The sequence below is a fragment of the Corvus cornix genome, chromosome 4 (assembly GCF_000738735.6).
Source record: "Corvus cornix cornix isolate S_Up_H32 chromosome 4, ASM73873v5, whole genome shotgun sequence".
NCBI lineage: Eukaryota > Metazoa > Chordata > Aves > Passeriformes > Corvidae > Corvus > Corvus cornix.
In genome coordinates this window covers 40111990-40130866 of record NC_046334.1, presented here as the reverse complement: position 1 = coordinate 40130866, position 18877 = coordinate 40111990, and the positions used below count along the sequence as shown (strand labels likewise).

Here is an 18877-nt window from a genome sequence, read left to right as displayed (position 1 = left end):
AATCCATGTTAAAAATGGGGAAACTCTCACTGTAACTTACATGGCATGTAGTCACCTGTCTTTCTCAACTCAAAATGAACTGCAGATCTTTCAGTGATAGCAGGCTCAAATAATTAGATACACATCACACATAATTCTCAGTCCAGAAGTCTCTTTTACTGAGGACGTCAGTTTGTAACTTACTCTTCAATGAGAAACAAAGGATCTGATTTCAAGTTATCAAACAAACAGCAGAGGGTATTTGCTCTATATCCATACATCCTGACAGAATCTAGGAACACCATGCATCCTCCATGCTTTCAAAATCCAGCTTCAGGTTTTTATGTTACTGTTTTCATGACAGATTAATACACGATTAATATATGAACTTTCTTTCTAAAATAGCTATTGAAAAGTGTAGACAGAATCAGGGTGATTGCAGCTCTCTGCAGCCAAAACTGGAAGTTAGGTAACATCCCTCAGAACTACTGACTGCCCACGATGGCAAGTGCATGCTGATCAAGACACTCTTCAGTTACACAAGGTACCTCTTCATTTCAAGAGCCAGCTGTTAATTTTCATGTTACATATACATTTGACATTACTTTTTTTTTTAATTACCTGAACTTCCTTCATGTAGAGAAGGCAGAGGCTGCCTAACATTTAGATCTTTATCATCTGTAGGAATCTGAGATCCTGCTCTGGCTTCAGAGTCCAATAATATTTGGTTCTCGCAGAAGCTAATGCCTGCAAAATCACCTGAAAGGTCAGAGTCTTCAAAGTCCGTAGTGAGGTGATGCAGAGGGGAATTTTGAGCTGACACTGAAAATGCAGCTTCTAAAACCAAAGGGGAGCCTGGGGGGGACAAGGAGGAGAGTGAGGATCTGGAAGACAGTGATGTCACAGATTTGGGAGGTTCAGTCAATTTGGGATGGTCTGCAGCTGAAGGAGAGTCACTGTAACCCAGTCTCCCATGGGAACTGACCACTTCATTTTCATGAATGGTAGTGATAGGCCCCGAAGGAATGTAACCAGTTTTTTCTTGCAATATGAAATCAAGTTTGTACTGATAGTCCAAATCTGCAATTTGATCGCCTTGGTTATAGTAGAGATCTGTGGAGCTGAGTGAGTTTAGCGATCCTCTGCTTGATGTGTTCAGAGATCCCCGGCTGGATGCCAGGGATCCCAAACTGCTCCCTGAAGACACAGATAACGTACTAGCTGAGAGGCTGCGAAGAAAGCACAAACACATAGTGATGTTACTAAACTAAACCAGCACAGAACAGAACAAAGAGAGGGAAGCTTGACTGAAACAGCCCTGCAACAGATTACAACCGAAAGCTGCTTGGGGCATTATGTTTTTTAAGCACCCATACCTTGGCACCAGTGTGCCCAACCTGCACACAACCAGGGCAACTTATCCAGCTTATGGCCAGCTGCCTAAGCCCCTTTTCTACTGGAGAAGGCTGCAGATTTGACAAACTGGTCCAGCAGTAACAGCAGCCTTCTCAGCTATTATATCCCACTGGAAACCTGCTCCACTCTGATGTGGGTACTCATGTGGTCAATGTGACAGCACAAGGATCCCCAAGATGGAGCTTTTGGCAGCACAGGAGTGTTGCTACCTCTAGAGCAATTCATGCAGCCTACCCCCTGCCTAAGCACCTGGGAAATAAGCCAGATAGAAGACAACTTATAGCAGAACTGCTTCCCATCTGTATGGCAACAGGCACTCCATGTGCACAGTAAATCCAACTATATAAATTATGGCAAAGGCTGTAACATGAACTCTTGTCCTGTTAATAATAGGAGATAAGGAGTCCTGCCAGGCCAGAGAAAGTGAGTGCCACTGTCTCGGTTCTGGAGGACTGCTGGGAAAAAACGTCAGGAAAAATAATTCAAGCAGGCCCTTCTAAACACTTAAAAGTTGTTTACAGAATAGTTACAGAACTATCAACTTAGAAAATTTACTGAAATTATAAAAGTACACCAGGTTTGCATGGTGACAAAACACTTGAAGCTATTACACTTGCATTTTCTTAGTTAAATATTAAATAAATTTTGCTGAGCCTCCAGCTAAGAGAAAATCCTAAGAATGAAGTTGAGACATCCAGGTCCACTACAAAACAGGTTCTACATTACGCAGTACAGTCTCACCTCCTAAGTTGTGAATGCAAACAGGTAGTTAACTTTGTAGTTTCTTCAAGTTTCTGTACCAAATCTTTTCTTCTCTCCTCCAGCTTTAATCTGCAAAGAGATGTACGTATTAGTTCAGGAAAGCATTACAGAATAGGCTAGAACATTTTATAGATAAAAAAGAAACAAAGTGAAGATCCCTCATTTTTTTATCAGGTTGCCAGTGACTAAAATCCAAAATACTGTGTTAGCTTTCAGTCTGATCATAAAACCCCCAACTGCTTCAGCAGAGTGACTTTACCTGCAGAATACCAAGCACTGTAACAAACCTGCTGAGTGTACAAGCAAGCACAGGGTTGGGACATTCACACTGTACCAAGGGGAACATGCACCCAATAAAAGAGTAACTGATGAGCACTGGGAAAATAGCTGCAACTTCAGGATAATAAGGTCTGCACTCATACAGTTTTTAAAAGCCATGCTGCAGACTGCCTCCTCACTTAATATAGCTCCAGGAAAAAAAAAACAACCAACAAAACCAGGAAAAAAACACCAAAACAAACAAACAAACTAGAAGAACACTAATACCAGTAATACCAGTATTAGTTTTGATATTTTGAAGTTTAAAATCAAAGCAATCCCTTTAATTTCAGAATCTTTATATAGAGATAAAGCACAGCAAATCAAAGCAGCATTCAGTGAAAGGTTCTGAGACTATAGACCATATTTAGGAGTCCTTGGTAAAGATTTCTACATTCCCAACAGCTTTGTCAGCACCTCAGAGCCACACAGCATTGTAATGCTTATCATCAAGTTCACCTTTATGAGAAAGCAGGATTTATTGCCTCCTTCTTTGTTAGCTAGCGCAGCTCTAAAGCCACAAAAGAGGGAACTCTCCTATTCCTCTTGGGTAGTAGAAATGATTCACTAACCTTTAGAGTGATTTTTTTCCCCTCTTATAATTCCCTTTTATCACTCCATTTACACTAAATAAATTGCTTTCTCTCCGTGGATTCAGCTAAAATCTTCCTGTAGTTGTGGATTACTGTATTCTCCTCTAGGCCTTGCTCAGTCAACTGATACATGTCACAAGTTCTCAAGCAACTGAGAAACAAGAAACATCAACCACTGTTTTCTTACACAAAGTGAATTAACTGAATGAGATACTCAAGAGTGCCCAGAATTCACTCCCTTTGGATGTCAGATACCAGTAAAAAGACATTAAGTCCCTGATTCAGCAAAGCATGAAAAGCATTTGCTTACACCCATGCTCATTCAATGAGCAAATCTGGGTTATGCAAAGGTGAATAAGTTACCCCGAGGTCAGTGAGAGTGTGACTTCCACTCCACTGCCCACGCCACATGTGCTCTCACACTGCAGTGATGTGTTCATCTGCCAATACCTGCTAAGGCTGTTAAAAGCATACACAGTCTTTCATTCTTTGCTCAGGAAGACACACACACAAGAATTCTTGGTTTCCACACCAAGAATTATGTTCATCTATAGTATCAGACACTATTTCCTATCATTTTACTATCTATTGATGCCTTCTGTCTTAATTTAAAGCCTAATCTATCCTGCTTGTCCCAAGCAAGAATGCTCTTCAGTATCTCTTTTGTGGCTTTTCAGTAGTGAACTATCATTTTTTTCTCAAGGAAGAGGCACAGAAATTGCTCTGTGTTCAACTACTAATGGTAGAAGACAAGAAAGGAAATAAAAGCTTAGGAATTTCTCTGACTGAAGTCTTCAAAAGACACATCTACAGCCACCTCAAGAGGGACATTATAGCAACTGAATTTGTACTATTGAACTAAAATGTTTCATTGGTTTTTGCCTCAAAAGCACAATCATTTATTTTCTTTTACTATCTTAAGGAGGTTGTTAAATATAATTTATCCTTTATAATTTAGCACCTGAAAAAAAATTCTTTCCTGGAAGTAATTTGATGTACTAGTAATTAAATACAAGTGTTAATACTTGTAGGCTAACGTCAGAAAGATGTTAGTCACAAATCACAAACACAAGCTGGGTGATGAAATCATTTGTGGAAGTTCAAAGAAATGCAGTAAGTCATTTCATTATCTCACAACAAATTGAGATTCAGAGAAAGTTCTTTCATTCTACACCAGGCCAAATGGAAAAAAGACCAACAACTCCATAGCCAAAACTTTAAGATAACGAACCTTCCCTCTTTATAGCATAAGCAGGAACTTTAATATCCAAAAAACCCCGTGTAAACACCTAAACAACCACTGTGTTATCTATTCTGACACTGGCCTCTCTCAGTCTCTCCTGTTTGCACCCCTTCTATTTAAATTAACCTATTACTCACTGCAGAAGGGACTTCAGGTTAGTGAGACATCTTTCTCTCTTGATCTTAAATTGTAACATTGCTGAGAAGAGCAGAGAATCTTTAAAGAAGATACATTAAAAAGTGCACATACCTCACCTTTCAATGCAAACTTAGATGGACACATTCATTTGTGACAGGCGCAAGAGCAGGTGCCAGTTTTGCAGGCAACAGCACAAGCAAGTACTTAAAGCATGGACCTGTTCAAATGACTGTGTTTACTTGGGAGATACTGCCAAGGATTAAAGCAATAATGGAATCTCCCTGACAGGAACTCAGAGGCAAGAAAGTACCAAGTAGTTCTCAACAGTCCCACAATCCAGTTATTACTACACAGTTGCTTTAAGGCTTCTTAAAGCAGTCAGAGTATGCCCTGTCTCTGCCTTTTTGAAGGTGATATGTTATGATCTACACCCTCCTTCTGTAAATTGAATCCATGTACATCTACCACTGGCAATTTCAGCATCCTGCTCCAAAATAACCCGGGGCTATGCTATAATGTTTTTGTTTTAAGTCAGAGCACGTCTCCTGTTTCTTTTCCCTTTAGATATAAAAAAACCCCAAACCACTAAACCAAATGAAAGAACCCTCATCATGTTAAGTTCTGGCACAATCCACAGCTTCTTATGCTGCTGCTTCTTTATCAGTTCCTATGAAAACACTGCAAACTGAAGGCACTCAAGAAACCTCATAGAAGAAAATGGTAATGCAACAATAGTACAATATTCTGAAGATGGCACGGCTCCTCCACTGATAATGGAGAGGAGAATCTCCCTCATCTCCAAGAAACAGAGCACTGCTGATTGATCTGAAACAATTAAATGTATTTTTTTTAAATTAACATTTCAGAAAAACTTTCATCATGTGAATCCTTCTGAAAATGAAGATTTACTTTATGTTTATATTAGACAAACCAGAAATAATCCTCAAAATAGCCCGGTGTGAAAAAATTAATGTGCCCTGAAGTCACCAAAGGAGACAGTTTTAATATTAACAGTTGAAGCTAGAAATTCACTGGACATTCGCTGGAATAACAAAAAAGCAAACCTCAACCAGCAGTGCTCAACATATCTTACATTAACCTCAGGGAAAAAAAGCCTAAACCACATTTTCAGGATTAAAAACCAAAGGAAAAAAGTTTGAGGAAAAGAGAGGGAAAAAAAGGAAGCTCTAACAACTCATTCTGTCACTATACATGGAAAATTCACAATGGGGGACAATTTTACTTGTCCTTGGTACTCCATGTTTGGCATCTGACATGTATGGGAACACAGTCAGGCACAGAACTTTCTCTGGCACTAAAGCAAATCCAAACCACAAGATTCAAACACCAGCTACCTATTTATGGCTTGAGTCAAGATTTAGCTATACAACAGCATATTATCAAAATCTTAGATTCAAAATACTTATCTGTGACTGTGATTTTATTATTGACCCCTTATTCACCATTTATTAATGGAAGTCAGAGAGCAACAGATCCATGGTACTTTAGGTACTACTACCACAGACAGGTAGCTTCTCCTGTAAAAATATAGTTCCCTTTTCTAAAACATATTTGGATTATTAATATAATGTAGTTTAAGCTATTATAAAGTGTAGACATGTTAAGAAAAATCTTGCCTAATACACACATTTGTACTTTGTAAACAAAAAAATCTTCCTTGTTACTCAGCTACAATTTAGGACTCAGCTTCTAATGCTATAACAGGAATTTTGCAATACAGCACCCTGGAGCAACAGCAGGTGTTTCCCAGTAAAGGGAAGTAAGAAAGCCACACAATGCCAATTGTATTACTTCAGTAGGCATGCCATACTGATACACACAAAGACATTCTGTGTTTATTGCATTTTATGTGGGCTAGAGGTGCCCTTAAATTTATTTCCACTTAGAGCTGATGAAAAGTCCTTTTGTGACAGTCAGCTTTGATTTTCTCAAACTCTGAATATGGCTGAAAACAATTTATTGTGAGACTAGCTTCACTTACTAGTTAGGTAGCAGCAAGCTAGAAAAGTTTTGCAGCAATTATGCTTCTCATCTCAACTTTTTTGGGTTTTTTTCCCCTTTTGGTTGCATTTTTGCTTGTAATAAAACTCACAATGAAAGGCTTCAGTTGTTGCAATGATCGAGATAATCTTTGTAACCTGAGTTCAAACAGTTTGCAGCCATTATCAGAAATGAGTGAATGATGTATTGCCTTCCCGCTGGTATGTTGACATTCCTCAGTTATTTAACATCTGTCACAGGCATTTTCATGCTGGTAACAAGCGCAGAGCAACTGATACTGCAGAGCACATACAGGGTGTTCACATTCTCTCACAGTATTGAAGACTTCTTTGTTTTTCTGCCCACTGGGCTAATAACAAATTTAATTAAGATCTACATAGAACAGTCACTGAAGGAAAACAGCCCATCATGGCATAGTTCAGGGTCTGCAATGAGTACAAAGGTTAGATTGCAGAAAGCAGCATTTAATATTAGCAAAAGGCAACCCCTTACCTTTCAGCAAGTGCTTGACTGGGTGTGTTTTTCACAGACACCAGCTCTTCCTCAAGCCTCTTCCTTTCTGCTTCTAGCTGCTCTAGCTCATCTTGAGTACGTTTGCGTGGTGTAATAAACTGGAGCTCCTTTAAAAGCTCTTCTTTTTCATTGATTAACATCAGTTTTTCCTTTTCCACATCCAGTGCTGCAGGCCAGGCTTCACTATCTAGCTTAGAGAGTTCAATCTTCAAATTAGCCATGCTAAAATAAAACAAAGCAGATTTGCCTGAGTCCAGCACAGCACACAAAGCCCAGGAAAGAGAGAAGTGATACAGTATTTTGAAAGATATCAGGCTATAACAACATTTTATACTCAAGGCCCTACTTTTAGTTTTGCTTCCCAAGAATGCAGGCTATGCCAGAGAATCAGGCCACATATTGAGGCCAGCAGCAATATGCATATACGTTAAAAATTAGTTGTTCCTATTCCAGTTCAAGTAGAAGTCACAATGTTTATTAAAAGCTTTATTAAAAGAAATCTGTCTGGTAACATAGCAGTGGCACCATGCTTTACTCATTCATGAGTATGATGGATTTCTCCTACGCTGTGGGAGGCCAATGGCTCCTCAGAAACAGACACGACCATGGTGAAAGAATGTGCACCATAGCAAGGTGCTCACTTCAGCAAATCTTAAGACAAAAGCATTGCTCTTCTATGCAATTGAAAAAAGGCAATGCAACAGCAGCTATCTAAAGAAAAGAGAGATGAACTCAACAGTTTGAGTTTGTGCAACTGCTGTTCCCATGGCAGTAGTGGGGGATCAAGACAACCAAAGGCCCTGAAGCCCTCAACCCATTTCCAGAAGGGTCTGGAACAACAGACTGCTAGTGATAACTAATTTGCATAGAAAGTGAGAAACATAACTCCAGGGCAAGAAAAGCTTGGTTATAAACAGATACCCCCACAGGTGCCCCAGGACCTGGGACACCCCATCAGATGGATTGATGCTGGAGCCAGAACTGGTGGTGTTTGTTTTCTTTGTTTGTTTCCTTCCTTTCTCTCCCTCTCCAATTTCATTCTACCCCCTATTCAAAATCCATCACCACTTGTTTATACTCAGAGGTCAGGGACTAATATCCCAATTTCCATGCCGTGTGTATAATTTACTAGTAGAAGTTTTAATAATAAACTAATAGAATAGGTAAGTTTTTGCAGACTCTTTGACTTTTGTAATTCCTTTTTGACCATGGGCATCTATGAATCTTGGGTGCTCTTAAGGTCCACCTTAAGAGTGGGGTGCCACAACAGGCCAAAAAGGAATATTAGCCAGATCTTCACCACATCAGGATAGGATTGTCAGCATGCTGTATCAGATCCTTTTGAATAACAATTGCAACTGAATTCAGCACAGTTATGAACACTCCACCTCTTCAAGACATTCTGCTGGCTAAGCAATGTCAAATCTGCAATGCACAAAATTATCTGGTAATTTTCAATTAGAGAAGTTCACTTACAAGATCCTCGTTATCTTAGCTATTTTACCACAAAATAATTGAGAACTTGCACATTTACTATTTCAGAAAAGAAGGTCAACACTTACTAAATTACAGAGATGGTTACAGTGACCACAATACTTGGGGGAGGGGTGTAATTAGGTACTGAGCTTTATGTGCAAACTGGTATGTATCTTCATTATTCCAAGTTACACACACTGAAATTTCGACCCATGTTCTTGGCTAAGTAATTTGTGAGAAAGAAAGATCCTGTGCTACAGTACTCCATACTCTGAGCACTGTACTGTTTCTCCTTTTTTCTCTCTTCCCCCTCCCCCAAGACAGAAGTGGCAAACTGACTTACTTCAAGGAGGTTTTTTGTTCCTACAAAAGAAAGATAAAATGCAATGCTGGGACTTCTTGGTATCAAGACACAGTCATAAAAGAGGGTGATCAGGTTTTGGATCAATTGTGCCTGAGAAACAATGCCACCTACCTGCATCTAAATGACCATCCGAAAGTGAACGTTATGTACATGATGATTGTGAGCCAAAATCATGCATGTTCAATATTGAACAAACACAATAGCCTTGGTGTTCTTTGATGACTGCATTGATTATACAATAAGGTTTTATGATCCATGATGAGGATATAAAGGATTACTGTTGTTACTGGTAAGGATGGTAGCTACTACTCTGTATGAGGAAGTATACATTTGAAATCAGGAAAAAAAATAGTTGTGCAGGCTCCTGCCTTTAAAACCTAAAAACAACTATGCTGTTACTTGGTACTTATAAGTTGCAAATTTATTTTTGTAGTTTTCTAAATGATCATGCCACAGTTTTCCTACTGAAATAATATTTATATCCCAGATCAAATGGCATTTTAGGCACAGTTTTCATCTGGGGAAAACCACTATTTTTTTATTTTATTGCTTTGTTCAGTTCTTCATAGTAAAAATACCCAAAACTTTGGGTGTGGAATAATGCTTAGATTTCTATTTCCCTTAAGTTACAAAGAACCTCCACAACAAAAACAATAACGCTTCTGAATAGCTGACAATTAGTTTGGCGACAAGTATCAGAAAATATTACCACACAAGAGTGCTATCCCAATAGTAAATCTTGTCCCAGTATTATGCAGCACTTCTGGGACACCAGAAGATGCCAACTGAACTCTGAATGTTCTGCTTTCTGATGCCCATTTTTCAGTGCTGTGGCAATTCATCAGGATGGCACCACTTTCATGGGCAAGCACCACAGAACTTTATTTGAAAGGCACTCCACATTCATCAGTGGAGCAGTTCCTGACTTCTTTACTCCTCATGTTAAACTAACAAAAAAGAAGCCAACCCATAGTGATAGCAAGTTTTTAAATTATCTGAAGTCTCAGGGGAAAAAAGAAATAATTAAGCCAACTAAATCTGCACTGGAAGTCTGAAGCAGCTCTAAAACTGACAGCCTTCAGTGGTACTGTAAAGTAAAATGATGATCCCGAAGAAGGATATAATGGACATAAATAACCTGGCGACTGCTTTCATCACAAAGCCAGCTCATTCTATTCCCTTAATCCTGGAACTTCCAGTAATTTGTCACGGTTTTAATTCTGTTTCTTTACATATCCAGCTTAGCACTAAGGAACAGCCGCAGCGTTCCCGAGCGCGGCAGCCCCCGGAAGGGCGCGCGGCGGTGCCGCCCGCTGGATGTCGCTGCGAGCACGGCGTTGGAGCCGCGGGCACCGGGCACTGCCGGCCCCGCGGCCACCGGGCACTGCCGGCCCCGCGCTGTGGCCGCACGCTCCCACTGACCCCGTTACCTTCGCTTGGCCTCTTCGTACTGCAGACTGAGTCTGACCTTCTCTGCTAAATTCGATCTACTTCTTGCTCCAATCTGTTGAGGGAAAAACCAACCAAACAAAACAAATAGGCTCGTTACTGTGCAAAGCTTTTAAACGAACCAACAAAACCTAGGCAGAGGCTAGAAAAATTACAGTTTAAAGAAAAATAAAATTACCCCCCCCACCCCTGCAGCCAGCTCCCCACTTGATGTTAAATGCCTAGCTGAGATCTCATCTACTCAGATGTACAAAACAGTGCTGTTTTCTTCTGAGCCATTTCATATATTTTTAACTACTGTACCACCAATTGCCCATATTCCATCACAGTAAAGCCAGAGCATTTTCAAAGAATTCTTGCAGTGAGTGCACCAAAAATTCTGATCTCCTACTATGAATTCTGTTGAACTCAGAATTTAGAACTATGTCAGAGCATTTCTAAGTTAGACTTTAATAAATTTGTTACAAAACATAGACAAGCTCTTTGTCTGGAAAACCTTGTACACTGTCTTTCTTACAAACTTAGCTTGCAGAACTTCAAAGGTGGTATCAAAATTAAACAGCCTTCTGTATGTAAAATATATCATCAGTGAAACAAGGTTATACTAAATCACTGAAAAAGTAGTTCCACAAACAGTTTTTCATCTGTGTGAAATGAAATTGTGCATTTAAATTCTGATATCTTTTCTCCTAAAAATTAAAAAAAAAAAATCTTAATATTTAATTAGGTCTGTAAGGTGAAACATATCCTATAGACAGATAAAAAAAAAATACTATCCACTTCTGATCTTCACTGTACTGGAACTATTTGACTGAATCAGATTGTCATAAATGCTTCATGACAAATGCATAAAGTTCATCTGAATCTTGACTTAAAATTCAAGGGCAAAAAATCAGAAAAGCAATTCTAATGTGAGTGACTCTAAGTAATTCTGTGAAACAAATATACATATATATCCTATCTGCAACAGTGAACAGCCATTTGATTCCTATTCCATTAACTGTAGCATTCTGCTGCAATTTTTCTTTACACTGGACAAAATGGAAAAAAGCTCACCTCACCAGAAATGTCCGTCTGAGACCCTGTATCCAGAGTTTGTCTGGGAAAACACAGCTGGGAGTTTACAGAACTGGAACTCAAGTCTGGTTCAGATGTTTCAGTGGTTTGATCAATACTGAATTTTTCCCTCAGTTTTGCAAGACTCTGTCCAGGAATTAAAGAAGGAAGTGGCATTAAAGTTCCTTTGCTCTTTACCATGTTTATACCAGTTTATCTCCAAAATATATTTACATAAAAGACTCCACTACAAAAATTCTGGGTTTATTTCATATTAAGCAACCCATCCTTTTAATCAAGCCATTGGTAGGTGACACTAAGGGTGACCAACACCTGTAAGAATGTAAAAGCTGCTCATTTGGGTTTGTGTCTGTTTTGGGACTTTGTTTGTGTTTTTTAAATTGCCAACCAATTATGTATTTTGCTGATTAAAAAAAAAAAAAGAAATCTGCTTTCAGAAATGGAAATAGGACAATTTAGATTAGGAAAACTTTCATTGATTTAAAAAATGGTCAGGCATTTCAGCATGTACCAATTTTGTCCACTTAATATTCTAAATTGTGCTTTAGAGGTAACATGTGCATTGTACCTTACATACAAGTTCCAAAAAAATCTTATATTCTCTAACATAGAGCCGCTCTTTGAACTAGGAATGTCACAGGCTTCAGTTTCTGCATCTGAAAATTTATGTTAATGCTAGTTTGGCTCAAAGAATTTTGAGAATTCCTTAAAAGTGTAAAATGCAAAGTATTTATCATCAGGGAAGTGAGTCATGTTAAAACAAATGCACAACAAAACTTGCATTAACCAATCAAAATACCTTCATTAAATCTTGTTTTTCTCTCTCGCCTGAACTGATCGCCTTTCTGATGGACTTCAGTTCCTTCAGGATGGCTTTGGCCTCACACAGTTCATACCCGCTCTGGCCTCCAGACATTTTTTGGTCAATTCTGTGGAAAGAGAGAATATAATAGCAGATAGAGAAAATCATACTAATATCTCTGCTGTTCTACTTCAGGCAGAAGCAGAATTAGAGGACAGAAGGGAAGGAGATGAGGTACCGTTTGCTGCAACGGACATGGAAAGGAAAAATGCCATTGAAATCTCCGTTCAAATACAACTTAATCCTTGGCAAAAATGTCAAGGAGCACAGAGTTATTGCTGACAATACTGTCAAAATTCCCATTCCCACCGTAACACTCTGCAGCACAGAAGCAGCTTTTGAGTACACCTTTCATACTAATAACTGTTTGTGCTCTTTACAGAAGCAGAATTTATTACAAGTAGTATCCTTCCACCCAAACCCACACTGGGACACAGGCAGACAGGCAGGCTTCTTAGTACTAATCAGCCTTTCTGAGCAGAAACATAACCAGCACCATTCTTGTCTCAGCTTCCCTCTAGTTTGCCCTAATCCTGGGCATTAACCGTCTGGAACAGCTGTTCTGCTCAGCCAGCCACCAGGCTCTCTTTATTCACAAAATCTCTGGATAATTAATACCATATGTCATAGATTGGACGATTCATTAAATTCCTGAACTACCAGTGATTTTAGAAACTGCAACTTGAAAATAGTAAAACAACGCTCCCCTAAACTTGGAGATAAAAAAATGATTCATTTCAGTATTTCCATATTTCCCTCAAGAACTACAGTTTGTAAACACATTTCTCTGGTCTCTAGTTTAACTGAATATTTCATAGCATCATGGAAGTGACTGCAGCTGTGCTTCAAAAATGAAAACCAACCAACAGACACCGTGACAAAAGTCAAGCATTTAGTAGAGAATAAATTCTTCTATAATACAATTGGTTTTCTGTTTTTTGTCATCATCCATCATCTTTGCTGGAAGTTAACAACCTTGTGAGTGAGGAATGAACAGATCAGAAGTGATCACAAGCATCCCCTGCAAGAACAGCAACTTGCACAAAACACCTGTAATTGTATTCTATTTTTCTCCAAGTTTTGGCCACAAAAACATCAAAGTTCTAAAGTAGTCTGTAAAGCTGTGAGCATGTCTGTTCTCCTTTCTCTACATTCCAGTTTTCGTACAAACTAAATTGCACTTGTGTAAGGAAATTAATTACCTCTGTGACTTGCAAATCATTCCTATTCAAGGATATATTTGTTTCAGCTTGAAAGTTCCTCAAACTCTTTCATAGGTAGGCACTTACTGTCTGACAATTCACAATTTTTGGTAACTTACCAGGTTGCCAAAATCAAATAGGTACAGGATACACCAACAGTTGGGATCATGAATGAACAGTTGGGTAACACACCACATGCTGTCTAGTAATATGACATGCCACATTCAAATTGCAACTGCTTTATTCTGTATGCAATTAAGATAGACAAGAAGGATCCCTGATATGTAAGATATTCCATCATCCTGTTTTAAATTAATGGGATTAGTACTGTTTGAAAGTGGCTGACTGAATTTTAAAAACAAACGTCCATTGTGTTTCTGTGGAATGCTGTTGACAGTTTCTGAAACATGCTTTGGATTCCTATCAAAATGGCTTGTGAGCAAGCAGCTTTAAAACAATACTTCATTGTTGAATTAATATAATAAAACCAGCATGACTGGCTAACCTTTAATCCTGGGACAGCAGCACGAGTTTTTATTACCTTAAGCTTTAGAATCAATTATGTCTTTCTTCTTCTAAATTTTACTACAAATGAGATCTGATTCATGGTTAAATTCAATCAACTATCCTTGCTGGTCTTCATACATTTAAATAACAGACAAATCTTACATTTCTGTTTTAGTCAAAATGAAGGAGGATAGAGACTTAACTGGCATCTTCCTAATGTGGTGAGGATTTTCAGTTCTCAGTTGACCTCAAGCTCTTCATACCAAACCCCCACATTTTTCCTCTATTTTTATATGTCTGTAATGATAATTGGTCACCTCCTGGACCAGATTTTCTTTCTCTCAGTTAAAAAAAATGCCTGTTTTATGGAACTGATCTATCAGAATACACAGGCAATGTCCTACAAGATATCTTGGTTATAACTGGGAGCTGAACTCCAATCTCTTAGCTCCAAACATAGATGCTGTGTCATCCTTTGCAAGTAACTACTCCTCATTTAGTCCTCTACCTGGACTTTTCCCACCTTTTGTCCATTCTCCGTATATGTTCTGCAAGCTCTCCAGGACAGAGATTATTGCTTATCTGACAGCATCCTGCTGAACACAGGAGGTCCTGAGGAAAAGGGTAAATGTATCCAGACAACATTACACTAATGCTGCAACATTGCTTCTGCTGCTGGAACTAGTGCACTAAGAGCAAACAGCTCAGCATTTTACTGTGGAAATGTATCCTTAATGTATGGGTACACACCACAATGTGGAAAACAGCTAGCATTAATAAATTTCTCTTCATATTAGTCAAAGAAAACACACTTGTTAGCAAGGTTTCCTGCGCAGCATGTTCTTTATGGTGACAATTCCAGTAATGTTTAATATTTTAGGCCTAATTTTGTAAGGCAGGAGCAGCAGGGAGTTCTCAGACTGAAAAAAATTCATTTGCTAGTAATCTAACTGGATAAATACCCAGAAAGCTCACCCGGTTCAGCATCAGTCCTTTGGACACCAGGCATCCCAGCAACTGGAACAAAGAAAGTCAGGCCTCTAATCCTCAAATTGTGACTAATTTCCAACCCTGCAGTGTTGTGTACCATTCATACCTCCAAGAACAGCACCTTTCTCTCTTGCTCTCTTTTGAGCTCATAGGTGGGGAAGAAGGAAAGAAAGACCTAAGTACCTTTTCAAAATTAAAAAAAAAAATTAAATTGGACACACAAAGCAGCTAATTTTGTCCTTGGGACCCCTGACCCCTGCCCTTCTTTCCGCCTCTTTGCAGCACAAGCTACCCCATGGAAAAAAAAATTAGAGGGGAGACAAATTTCTCATGTTAACACTTGCACAAAGGGGTTGCCATGTCTACAGATTTCCTGTTTCCTAACTACAACAGAGTTACTAGATTCTCCTTTTCTGCCACAGTAATTCTCTCAGATACAACAGATGCAATTCCATGCCAAAGAAAAGAAATCAGGTGACTGTATTAAGTCAGTTTCTACTATTTTCATTTACTCACTGTTGCAGTGTTTCAAAGCCCTGCTCCTTGTACAGCAGCTCTTGCTTCATCTGAGAGAGTTCCCTCTTCAGCTTCTTAACCTTGTGTTAAATCAAAGCAAGAGTTAGAAAGATGCTCTTGTTAAACGATGTAACACATGGCTTTGAACAATTAATGTATGCTCTACATCAGATGAGAGAAAAAGAGTAAATTGCTCTACTGACACACATTAAAAAAAAAGAGGATCTGTTCACTTCCTGATGTCTATGGGCAACATGCTTTAGTATTAAAGGGACACAAGCAGATTAAATCACATTCCTTATTTGTATTGATACCACACTGTGTTATTAAACCTGAGAGAACTTTAACAAGTAATTTACTTCTCACTTGTTAAGCATGCATTCCAACTGTCCTACGAGGACATGCCTGTTTACTTTTAGTCTTATTATATTTTCACTTTTTAATTCCTGGAGGCTCTTCAGTCATTTGCACTGTAAAAGACAAAATGGACTCTTTTTTTCCCTAAGAATCATCCTTTCTTAGAAAGCTTTACAGACACTGGGTCCCTAAATACATAATACACAATCATTTAATCCAAAGACAACAATCACAAAAGACATTCAAATCACAAATATATGTGTCTATTTAATAAAAATGTCTTCGGAAAATATTCCCTACTTTCCCTCAATTTGAATGGTCAATTGCTTCTTAACCTTAATATTCCTATTTCAGATGTCAGCAGATATGAGCACACTACAAAATATTTATTAATCAAGATTAAATTTAAAAATCCTCCATTTAATTTTTAATGTCATATTTCCCAAATGTATGAAACAAAGTTTTAGGAACCACCTAAAAATGAATGTACTTGAACACAAATTAATCATCAGCATACCCACAGAGACAAATGCCTCCATGAAGTGTGGAGTCCAATATTTTGGTATTTATACGTCTACAGCTAGCTCATTTGTACACCACATACTAACCAGATATTGTTAGGCTTTCTAATTTTCCAGTCATTGAGGTGAAAAAAGAAAAAGCTAAAAGTTCACTGCTGTCACCTACCTCTGTAAAATTCTTGCTTGTTTTTATAAGCTCCTCAGATATTCAACTCTTGAAAAATGTATTATATTAATATCAAGAATTTAGACCACTTTAACTGAAATTAATTTCAGAATATATATCCAAGATATTTTGTATACAAATCCCCCTAGACTTCCTACTTGCTGATATTCTTCAAATAAAAATATTTTTTAAAAAATTAAAAAAAAAAAAAGTACAATTCCCAGCATGCCAGGTGACTAAAAGCACTCAGCATCAGCAGCCGCTGCAGCTTTCCAAGAGACTTAAAATGTTTAAAATTTCTAAAATAACTAGTGATTTACACGGTCTTTGTAAGGGTTTGTGAATGATACTTAGACATTCCAGCTTGCAGTTTCTGGCTAATGTATTTTCTGTGACAGAAGGAAAATCCTTTTAATCTCCATTTTCTTGAAAGCAAATCTGTTCTCTGGATGAGGGGTTAGGTTCAGGCTTTTGGAAACTATCATACTATCATCACTAGTTGCTTTACTTGACAGAAAACTGTTTTTATTTTGACCATACTGAACAGTTAGCGTGACAAATAGATAATTTCTCTAAGTATACATTCAGTGCTCCTTAGCTATTTTCTCCTTGACTAGTATGAAAACTCCAAGAATAATTTCTCAAGTGTTCTGATCAAGGTTAAGGAAAATGAACAGATACCACCTCTATGTTCCACCTAAAGTGATGTGTAAAGTACGAAAAAAAAGTTTTCTGAAAAATACAGAATGGCTAAACAAGTCCAAATTTTTCTGAAAAATACAGAATGGCTAAACCTTTTCCTTTCAAAATCAGAAACATGCATTTATATTAATAGCAGAAGGCACATTTGATTTCGACTTAGAGGACTGGATCTCTCAGAAACTCTTACATTTTTCCTCAAGATCATCTTCTGAGTGTCCTCTGCTGTACTTCATCATCATTTCATTATGAAGAAATGTGAGCTGGGTGCATTATCCTAGAATGATGTGACCTACATCATAATATAGCCTCTGTGTTTACTGCATCATCCCTGCATTAAACTATTCTTAGGCTCCTTGTCTTCTCCTTCAAAACTTTCACATAATTCCTGCTTTTTCACAACTCTTCACTTGTTTTAACATTCACCCCCTTCCTACTGCTTCTGCACATCATCTTCAGTCACTTGACAGATCTCTCTTTCCTGCTCCTAAGCACATCTTCAAGCGGGCTCCTGTGCTAAGCCCTTGCTATTCCCAGCACTCGAGTACTAATGGAACAACACAGCCACCCGCCCCAGCCCCTCCAGCCCTTGTTATTTTACAGAGGTGCATTCCCTACTCACTTGCTGCATATGCGTAAAACTGACTGGGATCACATATGCTTTGTGCTGTTGGAGTTATCTTACTGATTACTAATTAAGACCCCAAATGGCCCCACTCAAAGTCTACTGCAGGATCTGATCCCTCAGTTTTAGTCTGGTGAGAAAAATATTTCTTTTCTGCTCATTTTATTTAACAGCTGTCTGATTTCTGTCATATTTTCTCCACAACCTATTGCACAATAGGAAGTTCATGTACCCAGAAGGCTATGTTACATATGTAACACGCATATGTTACACACAGCTAACAAGGAAAAGGCCAAAGGCCAATTCTGACCTTCCTCGAATGCTGAGTTTCCCCCCTCCAGCCACCATTAACCTGATGATGCCAATAACCCTCAGATACTGGGAGACAGAGGAACAGGTTTAGTACAACTGCTCTAACAATGTGCAAAATTTAAGTAGCTGGCTAGCAGCTTACTAATGACTAACTTTGTTTCTCATTAAGTCCATGCATGCAAATACTGCAAAATGCCCAAAGTTGGCATACTAGCAAGCATCTTCAAACATTCAAATAAGGGTGAACTATGATAACAGCCATACCTCTCTTGCCATCTTCCATGACAACCACTTTCCAGCCCTAGCATCACAGGGTTCCACTTTTTCTTATCTCAATTTTCATATCCAGTGGCTTTGGATGACCACACACTTTATGCTGATACAGATACTCTTGGACTGCACCCTTCTAAACTCTGCAGACAAGATTGAGGTCACCTATTTTAGGCACATATGCAGGACTTTGCAATGCCAATAAATCAGGTGTTGGGAACCAGCAGGATATTAGGCTCCTTGACTGCAAGAAACAATGAGGACAGCACCTCCAAAAAGTGAATTACTGTGATTAACATATCTGACTCTCTCCTCGGTGAGCAATTTGTAGATCTGCAGTCAATGGTAGTGAGAAAAAGTGAGCACAGGACCATGCCTGAATTTTCCCCTCTTTGCCAAGTGGATGACTGTATTTAAATTTCATCATGTGTTTTGTTCTTCAACCACACTGTTAATTTCCTAAATATACTGGTGATTGCCTTGCCAAACGAAACATCTGT

At 38.5% G+C, this 18877-nt stretch overlaps 1 protein-coding gene across 3 annotated transcripts in view; it reads right to left on the bottom strand.

Annotated features, from left to right (window-relative positions):
* WWC2 (WW and C2 domain containing 2) overlaps positions 1-18877 on the bottom strand; it is a 120255-nt gene that overhangs the window by 50319 nt on the left and 51059 nt on the right. For all 3 annotated transcript variants that reach the window (XM_039551132.1, XM_039551131.1, XM_010401501.4), the window contains exons 5-11: positions 15428-15507; positions 12150-12279; positions 11330-11476; positions 10255-10328; positions 6964-7206; positions 2137-2226; positions 601-1208 (exon numbers count right to left, since the gene is read on the bottom strand). In XM_039551132.1, coding sequence (XP_039407066.1) covers positions 601-1208; positions 2137-2226; positions 6964-7206; positions 10255-10328; positions 11330-11476; positions 12150-12279; positions 15428-15507 — 1372 coding nt within the window. The remainder of the gene's footprint in view (positions 1-600; positions 1209-2136; positions 2227-6963; positions 7207-10254; positions 10329-11329; positions 11477-12149; positions 12280-15427; positions 15508-18877) is intronic.